Source organism: Arvicola amphibius, chromosome 12 (genome assembly GCF_903992535.2).
Source record: "Arvicola amphibius chromosome 12, mArvAmp1.2, whole genome shotgun sequence".
Lineage (NCBI taxonomy): Eukaryota > Metazoa > Chordata > Mammalia > Rodentia > Cricetidae > Arvicola > Arvicola amphibius.
The window spans coordinates 121,875,830-121,897,720 of record NC_052058.2 but is presented as its reverse complement, the minus strand read 5'-3'; the positions used below and the strand labels follow the sequence as shown (position 1 = coordinate 121,897,720).

The window sequence follows — 21,891 nt, the reverse complement described above, 5'->3', positions numbered from 1 at the left end:
TCTCTCAAGTGCAGTGTTGGTCTTTAGGTCATAGAGAGAGATGGGCACCACATCGCTGCCTAGTGACCTAATTCAGTATCTGAAGTCCCGTGACTTTTTCAAGGCGTGGTTCTGGCTTGGGCCTCAGTTTCCTCATCTATGGAGTGGGCTGAGGATTCAAAGCGGAGCCACAACAGGCAAAAGCTAGTTTTAACCCACTCAGCCAGTGACTAGTCCCCCGGCTTTATTCAGTTCTCGAGTGGCCAGGCCTTGGTTTGCTACCAGTGTCTGGGGGAGCCAAGTCTCAACGTCCCGAAATGCTTTTACCTAAGAAGTCCCCGCTGTTTATCTAAGAGCAATGGATTCCCAGTTTATCTTTGCCATGATTACAAAGGACAGCCCCCGTTTCCCGCTCTTGGCGGCCAGCACCTAGTTTCCCTGCCTCCCCACCACGTGGCTGAACCTCATTTCCCTCATGTCATGATCAGCTTGACTGACCTCAGTTGCCCCTTGTGCAATGCCTGGATTGGGGCCCCAGCGAGTACCAAACTAGCAGCGCCTCAGTTCTCTGCCTGAGCCCTGAAAAGGCTAGTCTGCCCCCTCTGCGCACCCGCAGGCCGGCACCGCCGCCATGATGTGCGAGGTGATGCCCACCATCAGCGAGGATGGCCGCCGGGGCTCGGCGCTGGGCCCGGACGAGGCGGGCGGCGAGCTGGAGCGCCTCATGGTCACGATGCTCACGGAGCGAGAGCGCCTGCTGGAGACGCTGCGAGAGGCGCAGGATGGACTGGCGACAGCGCAACTGCGGCTGCGTGAGCTCGGCCACGAGAAGGATTCCCTGCAGCGGCAGCTCAGCATCGCTTTGCCTCAGGTTGGGCGGGGTCCGAGGGGCGGAGCCTAGAGGCAAGGGCTGTTCTGGATGGGCGGAGCCATGAGGAACGGAGTATGGGATTGGCTTACTGTTAATGGGCGGGTCTTAGCTGCGAGATGGGCAGGGTTTATATAGAAAGGGCGGAACCTGAGCCGTAGGATTTGCTGAGGATGCGGGACCTGAGTGGCAAGACGGGTAGGACTTGGTGGGAGGGCAGAGCTTGAGACAGGCGGAGCCTGGAGGAGAGGCGGGGACTTGGAGGAAGGGCGGGGCCTGAGCCGCAAAAAACGTGGGGCTTAGCAGGAGGCAGGCAGTGTAAAAAAAAGTAGGGTTTACTAGGAAGGCGGGACCTATAGAAGGTTTATCTGGGAAAAGAGGGTAGCCTAGGAGGGGTGGTACCAGCCGTCTCCGGTAGGGAGGAATATGGAATTAGCTTACCATTGGTGGGTGTGCCTCATCTTCGAGATGGGCGTGGCATAGATGGAAGGGCGGGGTCTGAGCAACAAGAGGAGGTGTGACCTAATTAGAACCCATAGGTCCAGAGCAACAAAAGGGAGGAGAGTTCCGCCCAGATGGGCGAAGTTTGAACTGCTTGAGGAGCAAGACTTAGCAAGGGTCACTCTAGAGTGGCTGAAGGAGGCGGGGCCTAGCCGGGAGGGCGGAGCCTTCAAATTCTTGCAAAGAGAAAATAGGAAAATAATTGAGTCAGCCATCTGATTCTACCCACGCCTGGACAGGAGTTTGCGGCTCTGACGAAGGAGCTTAACTTATGTCGAGAACAGCTTCTGGAGAGAGAAGAAGAGATCGCAGAGCTGAAGGCGGAGCGTAACAACACCCGGGTGAGGGTTTTTGACGATGGGAGTCTAAGCTGGATGGGGCATACGGTGGTGCCGAGCAACATGTCTTTTTCCAGCATCTAGTTTTCTTGCTCCCAGTCTCCTGGATCGTTTCCTTCCCGTGCTCCCCTCCTTTTTTCCCTGACCTGACCTTTCTGCTGATATCATCCCCTTCCTCAGCTCCACCTCTGCTATCCCTCTTTTCCTCACCTCTGCATGCTCCCATGTCTTCTTTCTTGTGCACTACCGACGTGTCATCCCTTGCTTTGACCCTGCCTTTTCTCCCTTGCGTCTTTCCCTTGACGCCATGCCCTATCCTTCCAGCTCCTTTTGGAACACCTCGAGTGCCTGGTGTCCAGGCACGAGCGTTCCCTGAGAATGACTGTGGTGAAGAGGCAGGCCCAGTCCCCTGGAGGCGTCTCCTCTGAGGTGGAGGTGCTCAAGGCTCTAAAGTCCCTCTTTGAGCATCACAAGGCCCTGGATGAGAAGGTAGGCGAGTTAGAAAATGAAGAAAACATGTGATTGACCTCAACTAAACTAAGTGGGAAAGAGAAAAAAAAAGTTGGCTATTATTGGCTGGAGATATTCACACCTGAGAAAACATTACTGCGTCGGATTGGAACATGAATTGATTGAAAAGAAATATGTACTATTTAATCCCAGCACTCAGAAGGCAGAGGCAGGTAGAGCTCTATGAATTTGAGGCTTGCCTGGTCTACACAGAGAGTTCCAGGCCTTATAAGGGTTATATTGTCTAAAAAATAAGAGGAGAGTAGTGGATACTGGGGGATAGCCTGCCTGATACCTGGCTGACACCCCACACTCACAGTGGCTTCAGACCTTCCTTCTGCAGGGTAATAAGGGACGAGTTCGCCAGACCCAGACTGAGACCTTGCACTAGGGATCCTTCTGCCTCAGCCTCCTGAGTAGCTCCAGGCTCTACATGGTCTGAACTTGTCTCACACCCCTCCGCAGGTCCGGGAAAGATTGCGGATGGCACTAGAGAGAGTGGCCGTGCTGGAGGAGGAGCTGGAACTCAGCAATCAGGAGGTAGGGGGCGTGGCAGAGAAGGGGAGGGGCCAGGTCTCGGTGGAGGACATCCACATCTAAGCAGGAACTCAGTGTGCTCTGGTGTTTTGGCTCTTCTAGACTCTGAACCTTCGAGATCAACTATCTAGAAGGCGGTCAGGGCTGGAGGAGCCAGGCAAGGATGGGGATGGACAGGTGAGAGGTGTAAGTCCCCTCCCTGTGACTTCCACTCAACACTGACTGATTTGCTGAGGATGGAATCTAGGGTCTCGTAATCTTGGCAAGTGCTTTACCTTGGCACGCACTCCTTCCTGGAGGATTCTAGGTGGGGGCTCTTCCACTGAGCAACATCTCCAGCCCCTCACTAAGGGATTCTAGGCAGGGGCTTTTCTTCTGGACCACATCCTTAGCCAGCTTTTTTACTTTTTGTGAGTCTGGGTCTCACTCCACAGCTCATGATCCTTCTACCTCACTGAAGTACAAGCCTCCAGCACTATGCCCAGGGCCTCCCTGAGTCTGCAATGAGCTTTCTGCTAGTTTTCAAAGTTCTTATTAATTTGCCTGTGATAATGTAGAGGTGTCGTCTGTGTGCACTGGGAGGTCATAGGACAGCTTACAGGAGCTGCTCTCTCCTCTCATGACGTGAGTCCTGGAGGCCAAACTAAGGTCATCAGGCTTGGTGGCCGAACCCTTTCATCAGCTCCCGATGGTCTCTTTAATGTTTGACCCAATGACACCTGAACCCCTAATAGCTTTACTGGTCACCTAGCTAACGTCTTTGGCCGTCAGTGACAGACCCTTTTGGACTTTGGTCTACAAGGCCCTTACTGGTCTCTGGTTCCCCTTCCCATCCCCTGCCCTGTGGTAGCTGATCAACCCTGCTCTGCACTTTGGGTTCTCTTCCTTCCTCTCTCTCTCCAGACCCTTGCCAATGGCCTGGGTCCTGTTGGAGACTCCAGCCGGCGCACGGCAGAGCTGGAGGAGGCCCTGGAGCGGCAGCGGGCAGAGGTGTGCCAGCTGCGGGAGCGCCTGGCGGTGCTGTGCCGTCAGATGAGCCAGCTGGAGGAGGAGCTGGGCACTGCTCACCGCGAGCTGGGTAAGGCCGAGGAAGCTAACTCCAAGCTGCAGCGAGACCTCAAGGAGGTGAGGCGGAGCCCCTGGAGAGCCGCTCTCTGTCCCCCTGCCCTGGCCTTCTCCCAACCCTTCAAGAGTAGCTGAGTCTGAGGATGATGGGACCTGGACTCAGTCTCCTCAGCTGCACAATGGGACTTCTCTGAGTGTTTGCGTGTGGCAGTGTGGCCCTTAGCACCTTTTTACTGTGTTACCATGGTGATAGAACCCAGGATATCACATCCCCTAGGCCCAGGATCTATCTGCTTCTGAGCCATGGTCCCAGATTCTTATTGGCAGGTACTCTCTTCTGAGTCATCTCAGCCTCTCAGGAGGGATACTGGGCAGTAGTTCTACAGTCAAGCTCTTTCCTTTTTGAAACAGGGTAACTTGCCCAGTTTGGCTGTGCAGTCATGGCCTTCTGCCTCAGACTTCTGTGTACTAGGCTCTGCTGTGCTGGATACTTGACGACAGTGAATAAGAACATGGATTTTTTATTTCTCCTTAGCAGGGCTGTTTCCTGCTACAAGCCCTCGCACCAGCCCCAGGCAGGCCTATCTCCCCCTGATCCTAGCACATCTTTTCTGGGAGTCTAAGCTTGTGCTAGCCTCTTTGAGAGTGGGCATGAACTGTCCAGAGAGATGCCAGCAAGTACTCCGTGGTTCTTAGAGTGTTACACTGAAGTGGGCTTGAGTGGAGACCGCATCCCATAGGTCTTTGGCCTTTTACTTGTTTATCAGCCAGGGTCACCCTATGTATTCCAGGCAAGCCTTGAACTTGATTGACCTCCCACTCACGGTCCTCTTGCCTCCTACTTGTTGAGGTTACATGCAGGTGGCACTACAAGGCCCTGAGTTTTCCATCATCTTTATGGGAGGGTCTAAGCCAGACTGTCTGAAAAGCTATGAATTTTCCATAAACCCTTGCCATGCCTTGTCTCAGCCTCTGCTACCACAAGCCTTTCTGGGAGTTGTAGTCCAAACATCTCCTCACACTGTCTTTAGGCCCTGGCTCAGCGGGAGGATATGGAAGAGCGCATCACAACGCTGGAGAAGCGCTACCTGAGTGCCCAGCGTGAGGCCACGTCTCTACATGATGCCAACGACAAGCTGGAGAACGAGTTGGCCAGCAAAGAGTCGCTGTACCGACAGGTGAGAGCCCACCAGCAAGAGATCATGGGAGGATGCTGTGTCTGGGTAGATGAGCTGCTCGGCATTTCTGCCTGTTTCTCTTTTAGAGTGAAGAGAAGAGCCGTCAGCTGGCCGAGTGGCTGGACGACGCCAAGCAGAAGCTCCAGCAGACCCTGCAGAAGGCTGAGACCTTGCCTGAGATAGAGGCTCAGCTGGCACAGCGTGTGGCTGCTTTGAACAAGGTGACAGCCTGGCGGAGGCCGGGCCAGGGGTACAGGGGCGGGAACAGGAACTCCAAGGGATCTTAGTGGAGTCAAGTCAGACTCCACGGGTCCTGTCCACTAGGCAGAAGAACGCCATGGAAACTTTGAAGAACGGCTTCGGCAGCTGGAGGCACAGCTGGAGGAGAAGAACCAGGAGCTGCAGCGGGTAAGAGGGCCAAGGGAACCAATGGAGCTCGCTGTGAGGTGGGGGCGGGCTTATCTGAGGGTGTGGCCTGGTAGGATTTACCTGAGGGATATGGTTTAGATGATGAAAGACTAGGCTTATATGAGGGGAGGGGTTTGCATGAGAAACAGGACTTGGAAGCATATATATGTGTGTGTGTGTGTGTGTGTGTGTGTGTGCGTGTGCGCGCGCGCGCGCATGTGTAGTAGATGAGCCAGCCTGGGGCAAGGCTTACAGAGGGGGTGAGCTAGTAGGGACTGAGAAGAAAGGCAGAGCTTCTGGGGCTTCGGTGAAGGTGCTCGGTACGGGGTATGAGGCTTAGATGAGGCTCCGGGGGAGCGGGGACTAGGAGGGATTTAGCGGAGGGAATGGGTTAGGTGGAACTTCTGTGAGAGAGAGTCTGAGAATGACGACAGGAACTTAGATGAAGGAGCTGGGGTTGGGTTCCGGGGCTGTGTTTAGCTGAGTACATGGTTGAGTGGGATATAGATGGGAGATTGGGGTGTAGTGAGGCTACCTCTCGGGAAGTACTAAAGCGAGGGGGCGGGGCTTAGATGGGGTCAAGGCTGGGTGAGATTTACATGAAGAGGGGGGCTTAACAGAGGAGCAGGACAGTGGGCGGGGCTGAGCTGGGCGTCAGAGGCATTGGTTGGAATGAGGGATGGGTTAGGGGTGAGCTTAGATGGGGCCAGGCTAGGTGGGTTAGGGGTGAGCTTAGATGGGGCCAGGCTAGGTGGGTTAGGGGTGAGCTTAGATGGGGCCAGGCTAGGTGGCAGACGAGATGAGAGGAGGAGGCTTCAGGGAAGGGCAATAATACGGGAAGGAACCGCTTGACAGTGTCTGCCCTGTCCCTTGCTCAGGCCCGGCAGAGGGAGAAGATGAACGATGACCATAATAAACGACTGTCAGAGACAGTGGACAAGCTGCTGAGTGAATCCAATGAACGCTTGCAGCTTCACCTCAAGGAACGCATGGGTGCCCTGGAGGAGAAGGTGTGCTCCCCACCTGTCCTAGGCCTTTGACAACTAGGGTGTCTCTAGCTACCATTCTGGGACCCATACATCTTCCTCAGATCTGTCATCTGACACCTCCCTACACGCAGACTCTGACTGACTGAAGGCACCATTTTTCTTGAACATTCCAAGAGTAGACTTTTGCTAGGCCACCACCCCTCCATCCCAGACTTGCCCTCCCATTTCATCCCTGTCCCCACAGAACTCGTTGAGCGAGGAGATTGCTAACATGAAGAAGCTTCAAGACGAGCTACTGCTGAACAAGGTGGGAGCCTGGGCTGGTGGGGAAGCTACTGAGCAGCCTCTTCTCCGAGCACCGGAATCTCACCCAATGGCTCCGTGCCCCTCCTCTCCCTAGGAGCAGCTCTTGGCCGAGATGGAACGAATGCAGATGGAGATTGACCAGCTACGGGGAAGGCCACCCTCCTCCTATTCCCGGTGAGGGAAGCCCTCCTGTCCTTTCTCTAGGGAGCCCCAATAGTCAAGTTCATCCCTTCATCTCCACTCCTTCATCTCCACTCTCAGCTGCTCATCCCTTATATTTAATTTTTATAGTACTGGGGATCAAAACCCAGGGCCTCATGTGTGCTGTCATCAAGCCACACCCCACCCCTTGCTGGGGGATTCTAAGCTCCACCCTGTACATCTCCAGCCTCTTTTTACTTTCCTTTTGAGACAGGCTCTTACTAACTTGCCTGGGCTGGCTTTGAACCTGTGATTCTTATGCCATAGCCTCCCGAGTAGTTAAGACTGCACGCTTACACTTCAGGTCCAGCTTCATCAATTTTGTTTATTTAAGAATATTTAAGCTGGGTGGTGGCGGCTCACATCTTTAATCCCAGCATTAGGGAGGCAGAGACAGAGGATCTCTTGAGCTTCAGGACAGCCAGGGCTACATAGGGAGACCCTGTCTTGAAACAAACAAACAAACAAACAAACAAACAAACTGGCTGGAGAGATGCTCAGAGGTTAAAAGCACTGATGGTTCTTTCAGCAATCAATTCCCAGAAACCACAAGGTGGCTCACAACGATCTGTAATAAGATCTGATGCCCTTTTCTGACGGGCAAGAATACATGCAGGCAGAACACTGTATACATGATTAATAAATAATTTTTTTTTAAGACAGGGTTTCTCTGTAGCTTTGGAGCCTGTCCTGGAACTTGCACTGTAGGCAAGGCTGGCCTTGAACTCACAGAGATCCGCCTGCCTCTGACTCCTGAGTTGCTGGGATTAAAAGCATGCACCACCACTGCTCAGCCTTAAAAAATTCTTAAAAAAAAAAAAACAGAAAAAGCAAACAAAAAATATTATTTTAAAATTCATCCTTTGACAAGTTCATATATATGTCTTGGTCATATACACTCCCAACTCTCCCTCAAACTCCCCCAAATGTCTCATACCCAATTCCTTTTCTCTCTCTCTTTCCTTTTTTGTGTTTTTTTTTTTTTTCTAGACAGGATTTCTCTGTGTAGCCCTGGCTGACCTGGAATTTTCTCTGTAGACCAGGCTGGCCCAGAACTCACAGAGACTCACCTGCCTCTGTCTCCTAAGTGCTAGGGTTAAAATGGATGCGCCACCACGGCCCAGCCCAATTTCATTTTAAAATAACCTACTAAGTCCAATTATTGCCACCCCCAGCCCAGGCTGGTCTGTCCCTGTGACCCCTAACCTCTATTTCATTTCTGGCCCCTAGGTTCTTAACTACCCTTCCTATGTTCACAGGTCTCTCCCTGGCAGTGCCCTGGAGCTCCGTTACTCCCAGGCACCAACTTTACCTTCTGGTGCCCCCCTGGATCCTTATGGAGCTGCCAGTGGCCGGGCAGGCAAGAGGGGACGCTGGTCAGGGGCCAAGGATGATTCTTCCAAGGTCAGCAGCCCCTTCTGGAGCCTGGACTGAGGGGCAGTGGGCAGTGCTGGGGGGGCAGCTGGATCCCGGCAGCTCAGGGAGGATGTGGGGCCTGGACTGAGGGGCAGTGGGAAGAGCTGGGGGGCAGCTGGATCCGGGCAGCTCAGGGAGGATGGAGGGATGAAGGACACGTCCCTCTGACTCACTGCCTTCCCTCCTGGCCTCCAATACCACCGGGTACCGCCCGCACATTGCATCTCCTCCTGTGATTTACATGGTGAGCATATGGATGAGGGAAGAGTAGAGAAGCCAGGGGGGTGAGGCCGGGTGAAGAGAAGAAGCTGGCTGGGTGCGGGGCAGTCATGGGTGTGGGCATGGCTTCGCGACGGTTAGGTAAGCCACTGAGAGACTAATGCTGTGGAGATGCACACACAGCAAAGCGCTTGCCGTGTACACACCAATACCGACTTCCCAGGCCTCAGCATTCATGTAACAAGCCTGATGCAGTGGAGTGCGCCTGTTGTCTCAGCTCGGGGGAGGTGTAGACAGGAGGATCTTTGAGGCCTGTGGTCAGCCAGCCTCGATAGGGAGCTCCAGGTTCAGGGAGAGACTATGTTTCAAAATATAAGGTAGGGCTGGGCCTTCTGGGTCTTTAATGCTCAGGACTCTTGGGCAGGTGGGTCTCTGTGTTCCAGGCCAACAAGGTTAACACAATGAGACCCTGTCTAAAACAAACAAACAAACAGCAACAGAAAAAGAAGTAAAGTGGAGCCAGCAAGATGGCTCAGTAGGTCACGGCCTTTGCAGCTTAGCCTCACGGCCTTTGCAGCTTAGCCTCACGGTCTGAGTTCAAGGCTAGGTCCGACACACGGTGGAAGGATAGACATGATTTCCTAAAGCTGTCCTCTGACATCTGCATTCACACCATGACACATGCACACCCACCTACCACACATGAAACAATATGTTAAAAAGAAAACAGAGATTCAGAAGATTCATGTGATCAGTGCCATGGGGTTGCAGCTTCTGCATAGGTACACATTAAGACGAAGAAGGAAGGCGGGAGAGATGGCTCAGTGGTTAAAAATGCCTACATCCCTACCAGAGGTCTCAAGTTCATCCTCACGGTGACATCTGTAAGTTCCATTCGGGTGATCATCGCCCTCTTCTGGCTTCTATGGGAACCATGCATGCTCATGGTGCACATACATACATTACATACATGCAGGCAGCAAAACACTTACATACATTTTATATATACATATATATATATATACATATATATAGTTTTGTTTTGTTTTTAAGACAGGGTTTCTCTGTAGCTTTGGAGCCTGTCCTGGAACTCACTCTGTAGACCAGGCTGGCCTCGAACTCGCAGAGAACCACCTGCTTTTGCCTCCCGAGTGCTGGGATTAAAGGTGTGCGCCACTGCTGCCTGGCTAAATAAATATTTTTTAGAAAGAAGAGGCATATGTCTTTAACCCCAGCACTCAAGACAGTCAGAGCTCTGTGAGTTCAACAGAGAAACCCTGTGTCGGAAAAACAATGCACACACAAAGCGACAACAAGACAACTCATTGTTGGGGCGCACATGCCACACAATGCTGTGGAGGTCAGAGGATGTCTTTGTGGACTCGTCCCGTTCCTTCCACCTTCTCGTGGGATCTGAAGAATGAGCTTGGGTCACCAGACTAGTGCAACAGGGATTCTACCCATTGAGCCATCTCTTAGGTCAAGAGAGGAGCTAGCAGACAGGCCAACTGAAGCTGGGTATGGCTGACACCCTGTCTCCACCACCATACTGCAAAAAAAGAAAGGGTCCAGAGAAGTGTGTGGTGCAGGTGGGTCAGGAATGCGGGCAAAGGCAGGTGCCAACCTCAGTTCTCATCCACAGGGGCAGGACTGGGATCGATCTGCCCCTGCCGGGTCCATCCCTCCTCCATTTCCTGGAGAGCTCGATGGCTCAGATGAGGAGGAGGCCGAGGGGATGTTCGGGGCTGAGTTGCTGTCCCCCAGTGGGCAAGCGGATGTGCAGACGCTGGCCATCATGCTTCAAGAGCAGTTGGAAGCCATCAACAAGGAGATCAAGTGAGCCCCGAGCCAAGTGTGCTGTGTCTTACCCAGTTTGTCCCCACAGCCCTGATGCTCCCTAGAGTCTGCCCTTTCTCTAAGCCTGACAGATCTCCCATTTCTGTCAAGTGGTTCTCCCAGACAATATTCCACACCCAGGACCTACCCCGTCATCTGTGTCAGTGCTCCTGAGCCAGCACGCACACGGGAATGGGCGCAAAGCACCAACCTTCAGCTCAGGGCAGGAGAAATCTCCAGACAGCCACAGCTTCATATGACTATGTCCTAGAACCTTCTGATATGGCAGGAAGTTCAACGTACAGTCCCAACAATAGCAAACCCACCCACAGATCCTACCCTTACACAGCAATCCAGAACCTCAGCTGGGGCTGGGAGTATAGGTCCCTTGGTAGACCATTTAGTTAGCATCTGCAGGCCCTCAGTTCCATTCCTAAGATGGAATAGCAAAGAAAGAAGAAAGGGAAAGAAAAAGGAAGGAAGGAAGGAAGGAAGGAAGGAAGGAAGGAAGAGAGCTAGGAAATAAAGTTAAAAAAAAGAAAAAAAAAGATTGAAGCCAGGCTGTGGTGGCACAGCCTCTAATTCCACACTCAGGGGAGGGCAGAGGCAGGTGGATCTCTCTGAGTTCAAGGACAGTCTATTCTACAAAGCAAGTTTCAGGACAGCCAGAGATACACAGAGAAATCCTGTCTCGAAAAACAAAAAACAAACAAAAGATTGAAAGGAAGGAAGGGTTTGGGTAGATGGCTCATTGGTTAATGCATTTGCCATGCTTGAGGACTGGAGTTCAGGTCCCTCGGAACCCATACAAATGCTATGCAGGCTAGGTGACTCATTTGAAATTTCAGCCTCTGAAGACAGAGGTGGGCTTCTCCAAGGAAGCTGGCTACTAAGACTAGCCATATCAACAAGATATGTTTGGCTGAGAGATGCTGGCTCAGTGAATAAGGTAGAAGAGTGACCATTGGTGAGTCTGGCTGTCAACCGCAGGCCTCTGTATGCATTCACATCCACACACTGTGCCCACACACATGCAAAAGCATACATGCACACATGCGTGCCACACAGACGCACACACATGTGTGCGCACACATGCAAAATCATGCACACATGCGTGCCACACAAGCGCACACGCATGTGTGCACACACATGCAAAAGCATGCATGCACACATGTGTGCTACACAGACACGCACACACACACATGGAAAGAGAGAAATGAAAGACTTAATCCAACTCTGCACCTACCGAGAGTTTCCAGCTGACAGCACCGTTTTCAGGAAGCCTCGCAGATTCTCCAGACAGTGCCTGCTTTGGCGATTCTGTAGTCACACATTCTCCCTGTCTCCCAGGAAATGAGACTAACACAATCACGTTCTAACTCAGACGTTATTCATCTATGCTCCTAAACTGAATGAATTCATTACCTTCTACACCTACTTTGATTAACCTTGATTTCACCCCGATTTTAGCATTTTGCTCTAGCAGTTCTTGGGACACTGTCTCTTTCCTGTAGTGATGTTATCTTTAAAATTATAAATTTGTAGTATTGGGGATTGAATCCAGGGCCTTGTGTATGCCAAGTAAGGCCTCTAGTGCTAAGTACACCCCAGCCCCTCACTGGGGGGGCGGTTCTAGGCAGATGCTTTACCACTGAGCCACACCCCAGCCCCTCACTGGAGGATCCTAGGCAGGGCTCTACCACTGAGCCACACCCCAGCCCCTCACTGGGGGATCCTAGGCAGGGCTCTACCACTGAGCCACACCCCAGCCCCTCACTGGGGGATTCTAGGCAGGTGTTCTACCTCTGAGCTACACTCCTAAGCCTTTTTATGACTTTACTGTGACTGTTTGGTTAACTTCTTCTAATTGATAGAAATCACAACTATTCAGCCCCAATCCTTCAGTGATTTCTTGAGACTCTCAGGATTTCTTGCCTCCCCCTTGAGCCCCTGCAACCATGGACAAGCCGTCCATTAATAACCTTAAGTCACTTCATGGTTCTGAGTCACACCCTCCTCCCCTCTGCAGACTTCCTGGCCACTTGGGATCTGTGACTCCTCACCCCTCCACCCTGCACCTAGTCTTCTTTCTCCCTTCCCAGGCTAATCCAAGAAGAGAAAGAGACCACAGAGCAGCGTGCAGAAGAGTTGGAGAGCCGGGTGTCCAGTTCTGGCCTTGACTCACTGGGCCGGTACCGCAGCAGCTGCTCACTGCCGCCCTCCCTCACCACCTCCACCCTCGCCAGCCCCTCACCTCCCAGCTCTGGCCATTCCACCCCTCGTCTGGCACCCCCCAGTCCTGCCCGGGAGGGAACCGAGAAGACCGTGAGTATTCTCTGTCATCCCAGCCCAGTGTAGGTAGGAGAGGTCAGGGAAAAAAAAACTTCCACAAATAGCTGCCAGAGCCTTTGCACAGTGGATTCCAGAAGCATGCATCACCTAAAGTCCCAGAGGACAAAAGGAAGGCTGATTTCTGGAAACGTGTGTGAGTGTGTGTGTGTGTGTGTGTGTGAGTGTGTGTGTGTGTGTGTGTGTGAGTGTGTGTGTGTGAGTGTGTGTGTGTGAGTGTGTGTGTGTGAGAGAGAGAGAGAGAGAGAGAGAGAGAGAGAGAGAGAGAGAGAGAGAGAGAGAGAGCATGCCTTAGCACTCCTCGTGGAGGTCAGGACAATTTGTAGCACTTGGGTCTCTCCTAACACATCTTGGTGAGTGGGCTCAGGTCACCAGGCTTGGTAGCAAGTTCTTTACCCACTGATCTGTCTCAGTGATCCTACTTTGACTTGTTTTATGTGCTATGTTTAGGTTTTGTTTGTTTGTTTGTTTTGTTTTTGTTTTGTTTTGAAGACAGGCTTTCTCTGTGTATCTCTGGCTGTCCTGGAACTTGCTCTTTAGACCAGGCTGGCCTCGAACTCACAGAGATCCATCTGTCTCTGCCTCCTGAGTGCTGGGATTAGAGGCGTGCGCCACCACCGCCCAGCTCCCCTTGGCTTTCTTTGAGGCCATCCCTGTCTGTCATCTATTGCAAAGCTACTTCCTGTATAGGCTTCTCCAGTTCCAGGGCCCCACGGTCACTGCCTATACACCCCCATTTGACCTAGGCTACCCTACCTTCAAGTCAGTGCCCAAGCAAGGGAGAACTTAGACACCTTCTCAAACCCCCAAGCTAATCCTGCATCTGTCTCTGTCCTCAGAACCATGTCTCCAAGGAGGAAGCTGGTGCTCCAAGGGAGGGAGCAGCCATTCCAGGAGACACCCCACCACCTACTCCCCGCTCTGCCCGTCTTGAGAGGATGACCCAGGCTTTGGCACTGCAGGCTGGGTCCCTAGAAGATGGGGCTCCTCCCCGGGGAAGGTCAGCAGGGATGTGGGTTGAGAATGGGGATGGGGCAAAGACTTGGGGGGATGGTGTCCGTCTCAGGCTCTGTACTTTTTCTCTAGTGAGGGCACCCCAGATTCCCTCCACAAAGCCCCCAAGAAGAAGAGCATCAAGTCATCCATAGGTCGGCTCTTTGGCAAGAAAGAGAAGGGTCGGATGGGACCCCCAGGCCGGGAAAGTGTTTCTCTGGGTAAGTATTGTAACGTCAACCTTCCTCTTCTCCCTCCCTGCCTTCCTCCCCTGCCCACCTTCTCATTGCTAGAAATTAACTTTTCTTTTTCTTTGGTAATACTTTTTTTTTTTCTGGGAAATTGAACCTGGGTCCTCATGCATGCTAGGCAAGTACTCTGCCATCAAGCTATAGCCCCTGCTCTTTTCTTTTTAGAGTCAGGGTCTCTCTGTGTAATAGCCCTGACTGTCCTGGAACTCACTCTGTAGACCAGGCTGGCCTTGAACTCACAGAGCTCTACCTGCCTCGACCCCCGAGTGCTGGGTTTAAAGGTGGGCGCCACCGCCTTGCTCCCTGCTCTTTTTTTTTTTTTAATTAAACATTGTATTATCATTCTCCGTGTGTTCTGGCTATATATGGAGGTCAGAGGACAGTCTTATGAAGTCAGTTCTCTCCCTCCACTTTTCTTACGTAGCCCTGGCTGTCCTAGAATGCTCTATGTAGACCAGGCTAGACTTGAGTCTACAGAGCCCCCCCTTCTGCCTCCCGAGAGATGGAATCAAAGGCATGCAGCAGCAGTGGCAGCGTGCCAAGCCTGTCACCCTGACTGGCCTGGTCTGTGCTTTGTAGTACAGAATGACTCTGTCTCTCCAGAGTCGGGGATGTGAGGCCTGAGCTAACACACTCCCCTGACATCCCCTGACCCATCACTGACTTTGAGCTTCCTTGCCTCCAGCTGGGACACCCTCTGATGAAACACTGGCTACTGACCCTCTGGGGCTGTCCAAGTTGACCGGCCCAGGAGATAAGGACAGGAGAAACAAGAGAAAGTGAGTGTTCCGGGGTCTGAGGTGGGCTTGGGTACTGCTGAGATTGAGTGACCCTGAACGTGCTTCCCAGCTTTCCTGATTTGTTGTCTGGGCAGGGAAGGTGTGTTTAAGGAGAGTCATACCCAAAAATGCTTTCGCTGTGTGCCTGTGAGAGTCCACGCTTTCACTGTGTGCTTGTGTAAGTCCACACTTTCACCGTGTGCCTGTGTGAGAGTTCACGTTTTCGCTGTGTGCCTGTGAGAGTTCACGCTTTCGCTGTGTGCCTGTGAGAGTCCACGCTTTCACCGTGTGCCTGTGTAAGTCCACGCTTTCACCGTGTGCCTGTGTGAGAGTCCACGCGTTCACTGTGTGCCTGTGAGAGTCCACGCTTTCACTGTGTGCCTGTGAGAGTCCATGCTTTCGCTGTGTGCCTGTGAGAGTCCACGCTTTCGCTGTGTGCCTGTGAGAGTCCACGCTTTCGCTGTGTGCCTGTGTGAGAGTCCACGCTTTCACTGTGTGCCTGTGTGAGAGTCCACGCTTTCGCTGTGTGCCTGTGTGAGAGTCCACGCTTTCGCTGTGTGCCTGTGTGAGAGTCCACGCTTTCGCTGTGTGCCTGTGTGAGAGTCCACGCTTTCACTGTGTGCCTGTGTGAGAGATCCATGGGAAGGATTCACAGCCCCTGCCTACCTTCTCTGCTAGGCACGAGCTTCTAGAAGAGGCCTGTCGCCAGGGCCTGCCTTTTGCTGCCTGGGATGGTCCCACCGTGGTCTCCTGGCTGGAGGTACTTTGGCATTGAAATAACCCTTCATGTAGAGTTACTAATCAACCCCCCTTTCAGGTTTTTTGTGTTTTGTTTGTTTTGCTTTGCTTTGTTTTTCTGTAATTAACTCAGTTTCTCACTCTGTAGCCCTGGGGAGCCTCAAACTCGTGGCAATCCTTCTGCCTCAGCCTCTTGAGTGTTGTGATTACAAGCCTGAGCCACTGTACCAGGCCTTTATCCTCGGCCCTCTGACAGTCTTGCTATCCAGGGCTGGTTGATTCTGCTTTAGAGAAGCCCAGAAGTGGGGTGGGTGGGGAGGTCAGGCTCTAAGGAAAGCTACTTCCTCTTCCTTGCACTCTTGCCCTCTCTCTGTGTCTCTTCGGGTCTCTCCTGGTCTCTGCCGACTATCTGTCTTCGTGTCTGTCTTTCCATCTGTCTCTATTCACCCTTCGTCTTCCTGTCTTCTGCCTCTCTTCTCCCACATGTCTCTGTCTTACCACTTCTGTGTTTTTGCCTGTGAACCTTCTCCATCTGTCTCTCTCTCTAACTCCTCCACATTCTCGCCTTCCCGTGGCCTCAGCTCTGGGTGGGCATGCCTGCGTGGTACGTGGCTGCCTGTCGGGCCAATGTCAAGAGCGGCGCCATCATGGCCAACCTGTCAGACACAGAGATCCAGCGGGAAATTGGCATCAGCAATCCCCTGCACAGGCTCAAGCTGCGCCTGGCCATTCAGGAGATGGTGTCACTCACGTCGCCCTCTGCGCCTGCCTCCTCCCGCACTGTGAGTGCCTGCAAATCCACGCCCTCTTGCTCAACCTCCCCCCTTGCCAGCCTCCAGTCCTGGGTTCACTGGCTTTATTCCACGTGGGCACTACCTCCCTGTGTCACGGGTGTGTCCTCAGGCGACATCTCTTTCAGGGACCTATTGACTTGTTCCACCTGCCCCCAAGAGTCCCTTCCTGTGGATTTCACCACTTCCAAGGGACCACACCCAAATCCATAGTTTTTCTTTTCTTTTGAGGTAAAAATCTCCCTCTATAGGTCTGGTTGGCCTGGAACTCACAGAGATCCATGGCCTCCTGAGCCAGCTCATCGTGTCCAGACTCAGTTTTTTCCTAGGAAATCTCAAATAGGCAGACAATTATTGGTACTTGTGTTGTCTGAGGCAGTAGCTCGCTCAGGCTACTAAGTAAGTTCAAGGTCAGCTGGGCTGCTTGGTGAGACCTTGCCTCATACTAAAAAGAAAGATGGCCTGCAAGATGACCGGAGGTCAGTTTCTGGAACCCACATGGGAGAAGATGAAAACCAACTCCTATAAGGTCATGAGACCTTTACCGAGTGCCACGGCACACGCAAATAAATAAATAAATGTTCTTTTAAACATTTTCTTTTTTCTAGTTTGTTTTTTTTTTTTTTTTTTTTTTTGAAACAGGGTTTCTCTGTGTAGCTCTGGCTGTCCTGGAACTCACTCTGTAGACCAGGCTGTTCCTCAGACTCACAGAGATCTGCCTGCCTCTGCCTCCTGAGTGCTGGGATTAAAGGCATGCGCCACCACCTAGTGCAACACATGTTCTTAACCACTGAGCCATCTCTTCAGCCCCAAAATTATTTTGCTAAATATTTATTTATTTATTTAGTGTACATGTAATTGCCACAGGGCATGCATGGCACAGAACTTGAGTTGCCAGACTTGGCAGCAAGCACCTTTATCTGCTGAGCCATCTTGCTGGATGCAAGGTCCCAACACAGGATCATTTCCGCTGTCACCTTGGCTTTGAGACCCCAAACAGAATGAGCATAAACAAATGAGTGAGAGTGGGGCACGTAAGAGACCATCTGTCTGCATCCTCTGTCACCTCCCATCCCGTGACACCTAGCATCCCTCAGCCCACAGGAAACGTGTGGATGACACATGAGGAGATGGAGTCACTGACAGCAGCTACGAAACCCGTGAGTGACTCCTGCTGGTGACCCGGGGGTGGCACTATTCCTATTGGGTGTGGGGCTGGGAGGATTCTGTCTGTCCATGCATCGTCTGTCCCTTCTGTTCTCCTTTGCCTGTCCCCTTAACCCACCCTTCTCTCCCCCTCTTCCCACTAACGGGTCAGGAGACCAAGGAGATCAGCTGGGAGCAGGTAGGGTGCAGGACGGGCTGCCCGCATGACAGGTTGTGCACGTTGCATGGTCTTTCTCTGTCCCTGTGCCCCACCCTGCCCAGGAGGGGAAGGCTGCAGCTTGGAGCTCAGCTGTGGACTAGTTCATAGTGGCTTGGTAGGGGACAAAATGGAAGCCCTCTGTCCACTTCCAGCCTAGAGCACAGGTCTTTCCATGGTTGTGGATTGCTTGGGAGCTGCTGGGCTATGGGATTGCTGGAGCCGGAGGGAGCCGCAGGGTGGTCTAGGGCTGGGAAGAGGGCTGACTGTACCGTTCAGTGGCGTGAGTGTTAGCCACTATTATGGTGGCCGTGAGGTGGACGAGGCAAGTGAGAAGTAGGGAGGACACTGTGGCCTAGAGAAGAGAGGCCGGATGCCCAACTGAGCTTGCTGGGAGTGTGGGCTCCAGGTTGGGCTGTGGTCTGTTGCCAGGCCCTGAAGCTGCAGACTTGGGGGTTAATCTCAGCCTTGCCCCAAACTGGACTGTTTAATATTTTCTGGGTGTCTCAGGAGTGATAGTCTCCGGGTGGCAGGAAAGCCACATCGGAATCCTGCTTCACGTTTGGGCTGAGTGGGTGCAGACCGGCAGAGCTTGGGGTCAGTGGGTGGGGCCCTTGCCTGTAACACAGAATTCTAGCTTCCAGCCAACCTGGAGTGGGAGTGGGCACCTGTAACTAAGTCACTCAAGAGGATGGAGGCAGGAGACCATCCTCAAACTTCACTGTGAATTTGAGGCTAGCCAGGGCTACACGAGACCCTGAGCTGTTTTGTGCTGGAGAGAGAACCAGCCTGGTGGTGGTGGGGGACTGAATGTTGTCCTTTCCCTATACATATGGGAAGGGACAAGAGGGCCTGACCCCCTCCCTCACCTGCCCACGGCCCCAGATCCTGGCATATGGCGACATGAACCACGAGTGGGTGGGGAACGACTGGCTGCCCAGCCTTGGGCTGCCCCAGTACCGAAGCTACTTCATGGAGTCGCTAGTCGATGCCCGGATGTTGGACCACCTGAACAAGAAGGAACTGCGAGGTCAACTCAAGATGGTGGACAGCTTCCACAGGTGGGGCTGCCTGGCCACTGGGAACGGCCAAAAGGGAAGAAGTCACACCCCTAGAGAGGCTTTAGCCAATGGGAAGTTCTATGAAATTCTGGTTTGGTGCTCCTTGAACCAAGAAGGTGATCCATAAGAAAACCAAGGTCTCTTGTGGTCCTGGTGACCTGCTACTGGGGAGGCCAAAATAGGAGGATGACAAGTTTGAAGTTAGCGTGACCTAGAGAGTGAGTTCACGGCCAGCTCAGGGAGCTAGTGAGACCCTGTCTCAAGATTAAAAATTAAAAATCGGGAGGCAGAGGCAGGTCTTTGGGGGCACCTGCATGAATGTGTGCCATACAGACTCACAAACTTCATTAAATAGTGCAAGGTTCCTTTAATCCCAGCACTCGGGAGGCAGAGGCAGGCAGATCTCTGCAAGTTCGAGGCCAGCCTGGTCTACAAGAGCTAGTTCCAGGACAGGCTCTAAAAAAGCTGCAGAGGAACCCTGTCTCGCAAAACCAAAAAAAAAAAAAAAATAGAGAGATCCTGAAGAAAGAGAGGGAGAGAGTCAGATAAGAGCAACGAGCAACGACAGTGGCCATGGGAAGGCTCCTGAGTGACTCAGTTTCCCCCTCTGCTCAGGGTTAGTCTGCATTATGGTATCATGTGCCTGAAACGGCTCAACTATGACAGGAAGGACCTAGAGCGGAGGAGAGAAGAGAGCCAGACCCAGATCAGAGGTGAGGTCCTGTGTGGGCTAGGCGGAGAGGCAAGCCAGAGGGAGGGAAGCCAGATTCCAAGAGCTACTGAGAACATGGTAGAGTGAGCATGTGGGCATGGCCAGAGAAAGAGTATATGTTATATGCCAGACTGGCTGGTCCTGGCCACTGGGGTGCGCTGTCACACAGGGGGTAGAGCCAGCATTAAGTGTTTGGTTAAGAGGGAATTAGAACCGGCTCACTAGGATGGAAACCAATGTGGGGGTGTGGCTAGGGAGGGAAATGAGAATCGCGGGACTAACTGACCATTTCCAATGCTGAGGGGAGGAGTCATCGTGAAGGCAAGTCTGGTAAGGGAAATGAGGATGGAATTAGGCTAATGTGACAGGGCTAGCCCTCTGGGAGGTGCACCGTTAAGAGTCCCTTTTAAGCGGTGGCAGTGGTGCACGCCTTTAATCCCGCACTCGGGAGGCAGAGGCAGGCGATCTCTGTGAGTTCGAGACCAGCATGGTCTACACGGCGAGTTCCAGGACAGGCTCCAAAGCTACAGAAAAACCCTGTCTCCTTTTCATCCCCAGACGTGATGGTGTGGTCCAACGAGAGGGTCATGGGTTGGGTGTCTGGGCTCGGCCTGAAGGAATTCGCTACAAATCTCACTGAGAGTGGGGTGCATGGGGCACTGCTGGCTCTGGATGAAACCTTCGACTATTCCGACCTGGCCTTGCTTTTACAGATACCTACACAGAATGCACAGGTGAGCCATGGTGCTCAGGGAACATGCTGGGCGCTCCCACCTGCATGCTCCAACCTAGGCCCACTAACCTCCTTCCCTCCTCCTTCTCCAGGCCCGGCAACTGCTGGAGAAAGAATTTAGCAACCTCATCTCCCTAGGCACAGACAGACGGCTGGATGAGGTAGGCGTAGCAGCAGCTCTGAGGCTCCCAGTCACACTTACATCAGTGATGAAGGGGTGGGGCTTGGTGTTGCCAACCAATTGTGGGGCATGGCTGAGAGGGGTAGAATGGGAACTTAGGCCTCCCTCCTTCACCTTGGGTTCCTATCCTACCACTAGGACAGTGCCAAGTCCTTCAGCCGCTCCCCATCCTGGAGGAAGATGTTCCGAGAGAAGGACCTCCGAGGTGTAACCCCCGACTCGGCTGAGATGTTACCCCCCAACTTTCGCTCAGCTGCAGCAGGAGCTCTAGGCTCCCCAGGGCTCCCACTACGCAAACTGCAGCCTGAAGGTAAGGGACTCAAATGTGACCATCCAGACCCTAGTCACAGCTTGGGACAACTTTCCATCTGGTCTACCCTTCCAGCTTCCTTGGATAAAGCTCCAGTCACCCAGACACTCCTTGCAGTGGGTTATTCTCATGTCTCCTTCTCAGGATGGGAGATGACCTTGCTTCAGGCCACTTGGATTCTCTCTTTGGGTCTCAGGTTGCTAGGAAGTAGAGACCCATGGTGGAGCGGGCACATGCTGTGATGTTTGAAGGGGAAGCTTAAGTCTATTGGAGGGTACCAGGGCTTGAGGCCAGAGCTCACAGAAACCCTGGGGGATCTGGGCTGGCCTCTCAGGCCTGTTACCCAGTCACTCAGTGTTGGGCAGATAATTGCAAGATCAATACCTGCCTGGGCCACAGAAGAGTGAGTTCAGGACAGCCAGGCCTGCTTAGTGAGACTCTGCTTCCAAAAGTAAAGGAGCTGAAGATGCAGCTGGCTGGTGGGGGAGCCGCCTACAGTTCCCCAGTGAGGGCTGGCCTTGTGGCTCACTGGTAGAGCCCAAGCCTAGAATACCCCAGTGAAGGGCTCGGGTGTGGCTCAGTGGTACGATATTTGACTAACAATCAAGGGGCTCCTACCTTCAATGTCCAGTAGGAAGGAGTGGGGAATTCTCTGGGGAAAATAGGGGGCTTCCAGGCTGAATGGCTGCTCTCTCTCTAGGCCAGACTTCCGGGAGTTCACGAGCAGATGGTGTTTCTGTCCGGACTTACTCCTGCTAGTGGGCACCTACAGGTGAGGACTCTGCCAGGTGATTCTTAGGGTTCAGGGTGGTGCAATGGGAACGCAGGATGGCGGACCTCTGTGAACTGTTTGGTCTCAATGCAAGTGACCTCACTCTCACTCGGATGAAGACCCTCCCGAAGGCTGGGCCGTTTTCCCTCCTTTGCAGAGTATTGTCTAGCCGGAGACCACCGTGAGGGAGCTCTCACTGCGGACTGCACCATCTTTACACACCAGCCCAGAGTGCGCGTTCCGCCTCCCAGATGGACTGGGCCTGGACTAAACCACAGGAAATGGACTAAGTGGGGGGGGGCATCGGAAGAAGAGGACAGGAAGAAATCCCTCCGCCTCCCTTTTCTCTACTTTGTAATTTATTGATCCGTTTCGGAGGGGAGCCAGGCACCCTGCACCTGCGGGAAGGGGGCGGGCTTCGCTCTCGGGCCGCATGCGGGGAGAGGCCGCCCCTCCTCCTTCTCTTGCCCAGTCGCGGGGCCCAAGTCTTCCTTCTTCGTCTGCTAG

At 53.0% G+C, this 21,891-nt stretch overlaps 1 protein-coding gene across 1 annotated transcript; it reads left to right on the top strand.

Moving 5' to 3' along the window:
• Window positions 1-610: 610 nt before the first annotated feature.
• Window positions 611-21,371, top strand: Ppfia3 (PTPRF interacting protein alpha 3). Its single transcript, XM_038313574.1, has 28 exons — window positions 611-850; window positions 1,588-1,689; window positions 2,011-2,175; window positions 2,662-2,736; window positions 2,836-2,910; window positions 3,637-3,858; window positions 4,830-4,976; window positions 5,063-5,197; window positions 5,301-5,384; window positions 6,263-6,394; window positions 6,618-6,680; window positions 6,774-6,853; window positions 8,140-8,284; window positions 10,164-10,351; window positions 12,454-12,676; window positions 13,540-13,700; window positions 13,787-13,914; window positions 14,630-14,723; window positions 15,402-15,483; window positions 16,043-16,243; window positions 17,350-17,412; window positions 17,571-17,597; window positions 18,501-18,676; window positions 19,292-19,389; window positions 19,947-20,122; window positions 20,214-20,282; window positions 20,441-20,612; window positions 21,313-21,371. Exons 1-28 carry the CDS (start codon window positions 611-613, stop codon window positions 21,369-21,371), a joined length of 3,582 nt encoding a protein of 1,193 aa, XP_038169502.1.
• The last annotated feature ends 520 nt before the right edge of the window (window positions 21,372-21,891 follow it).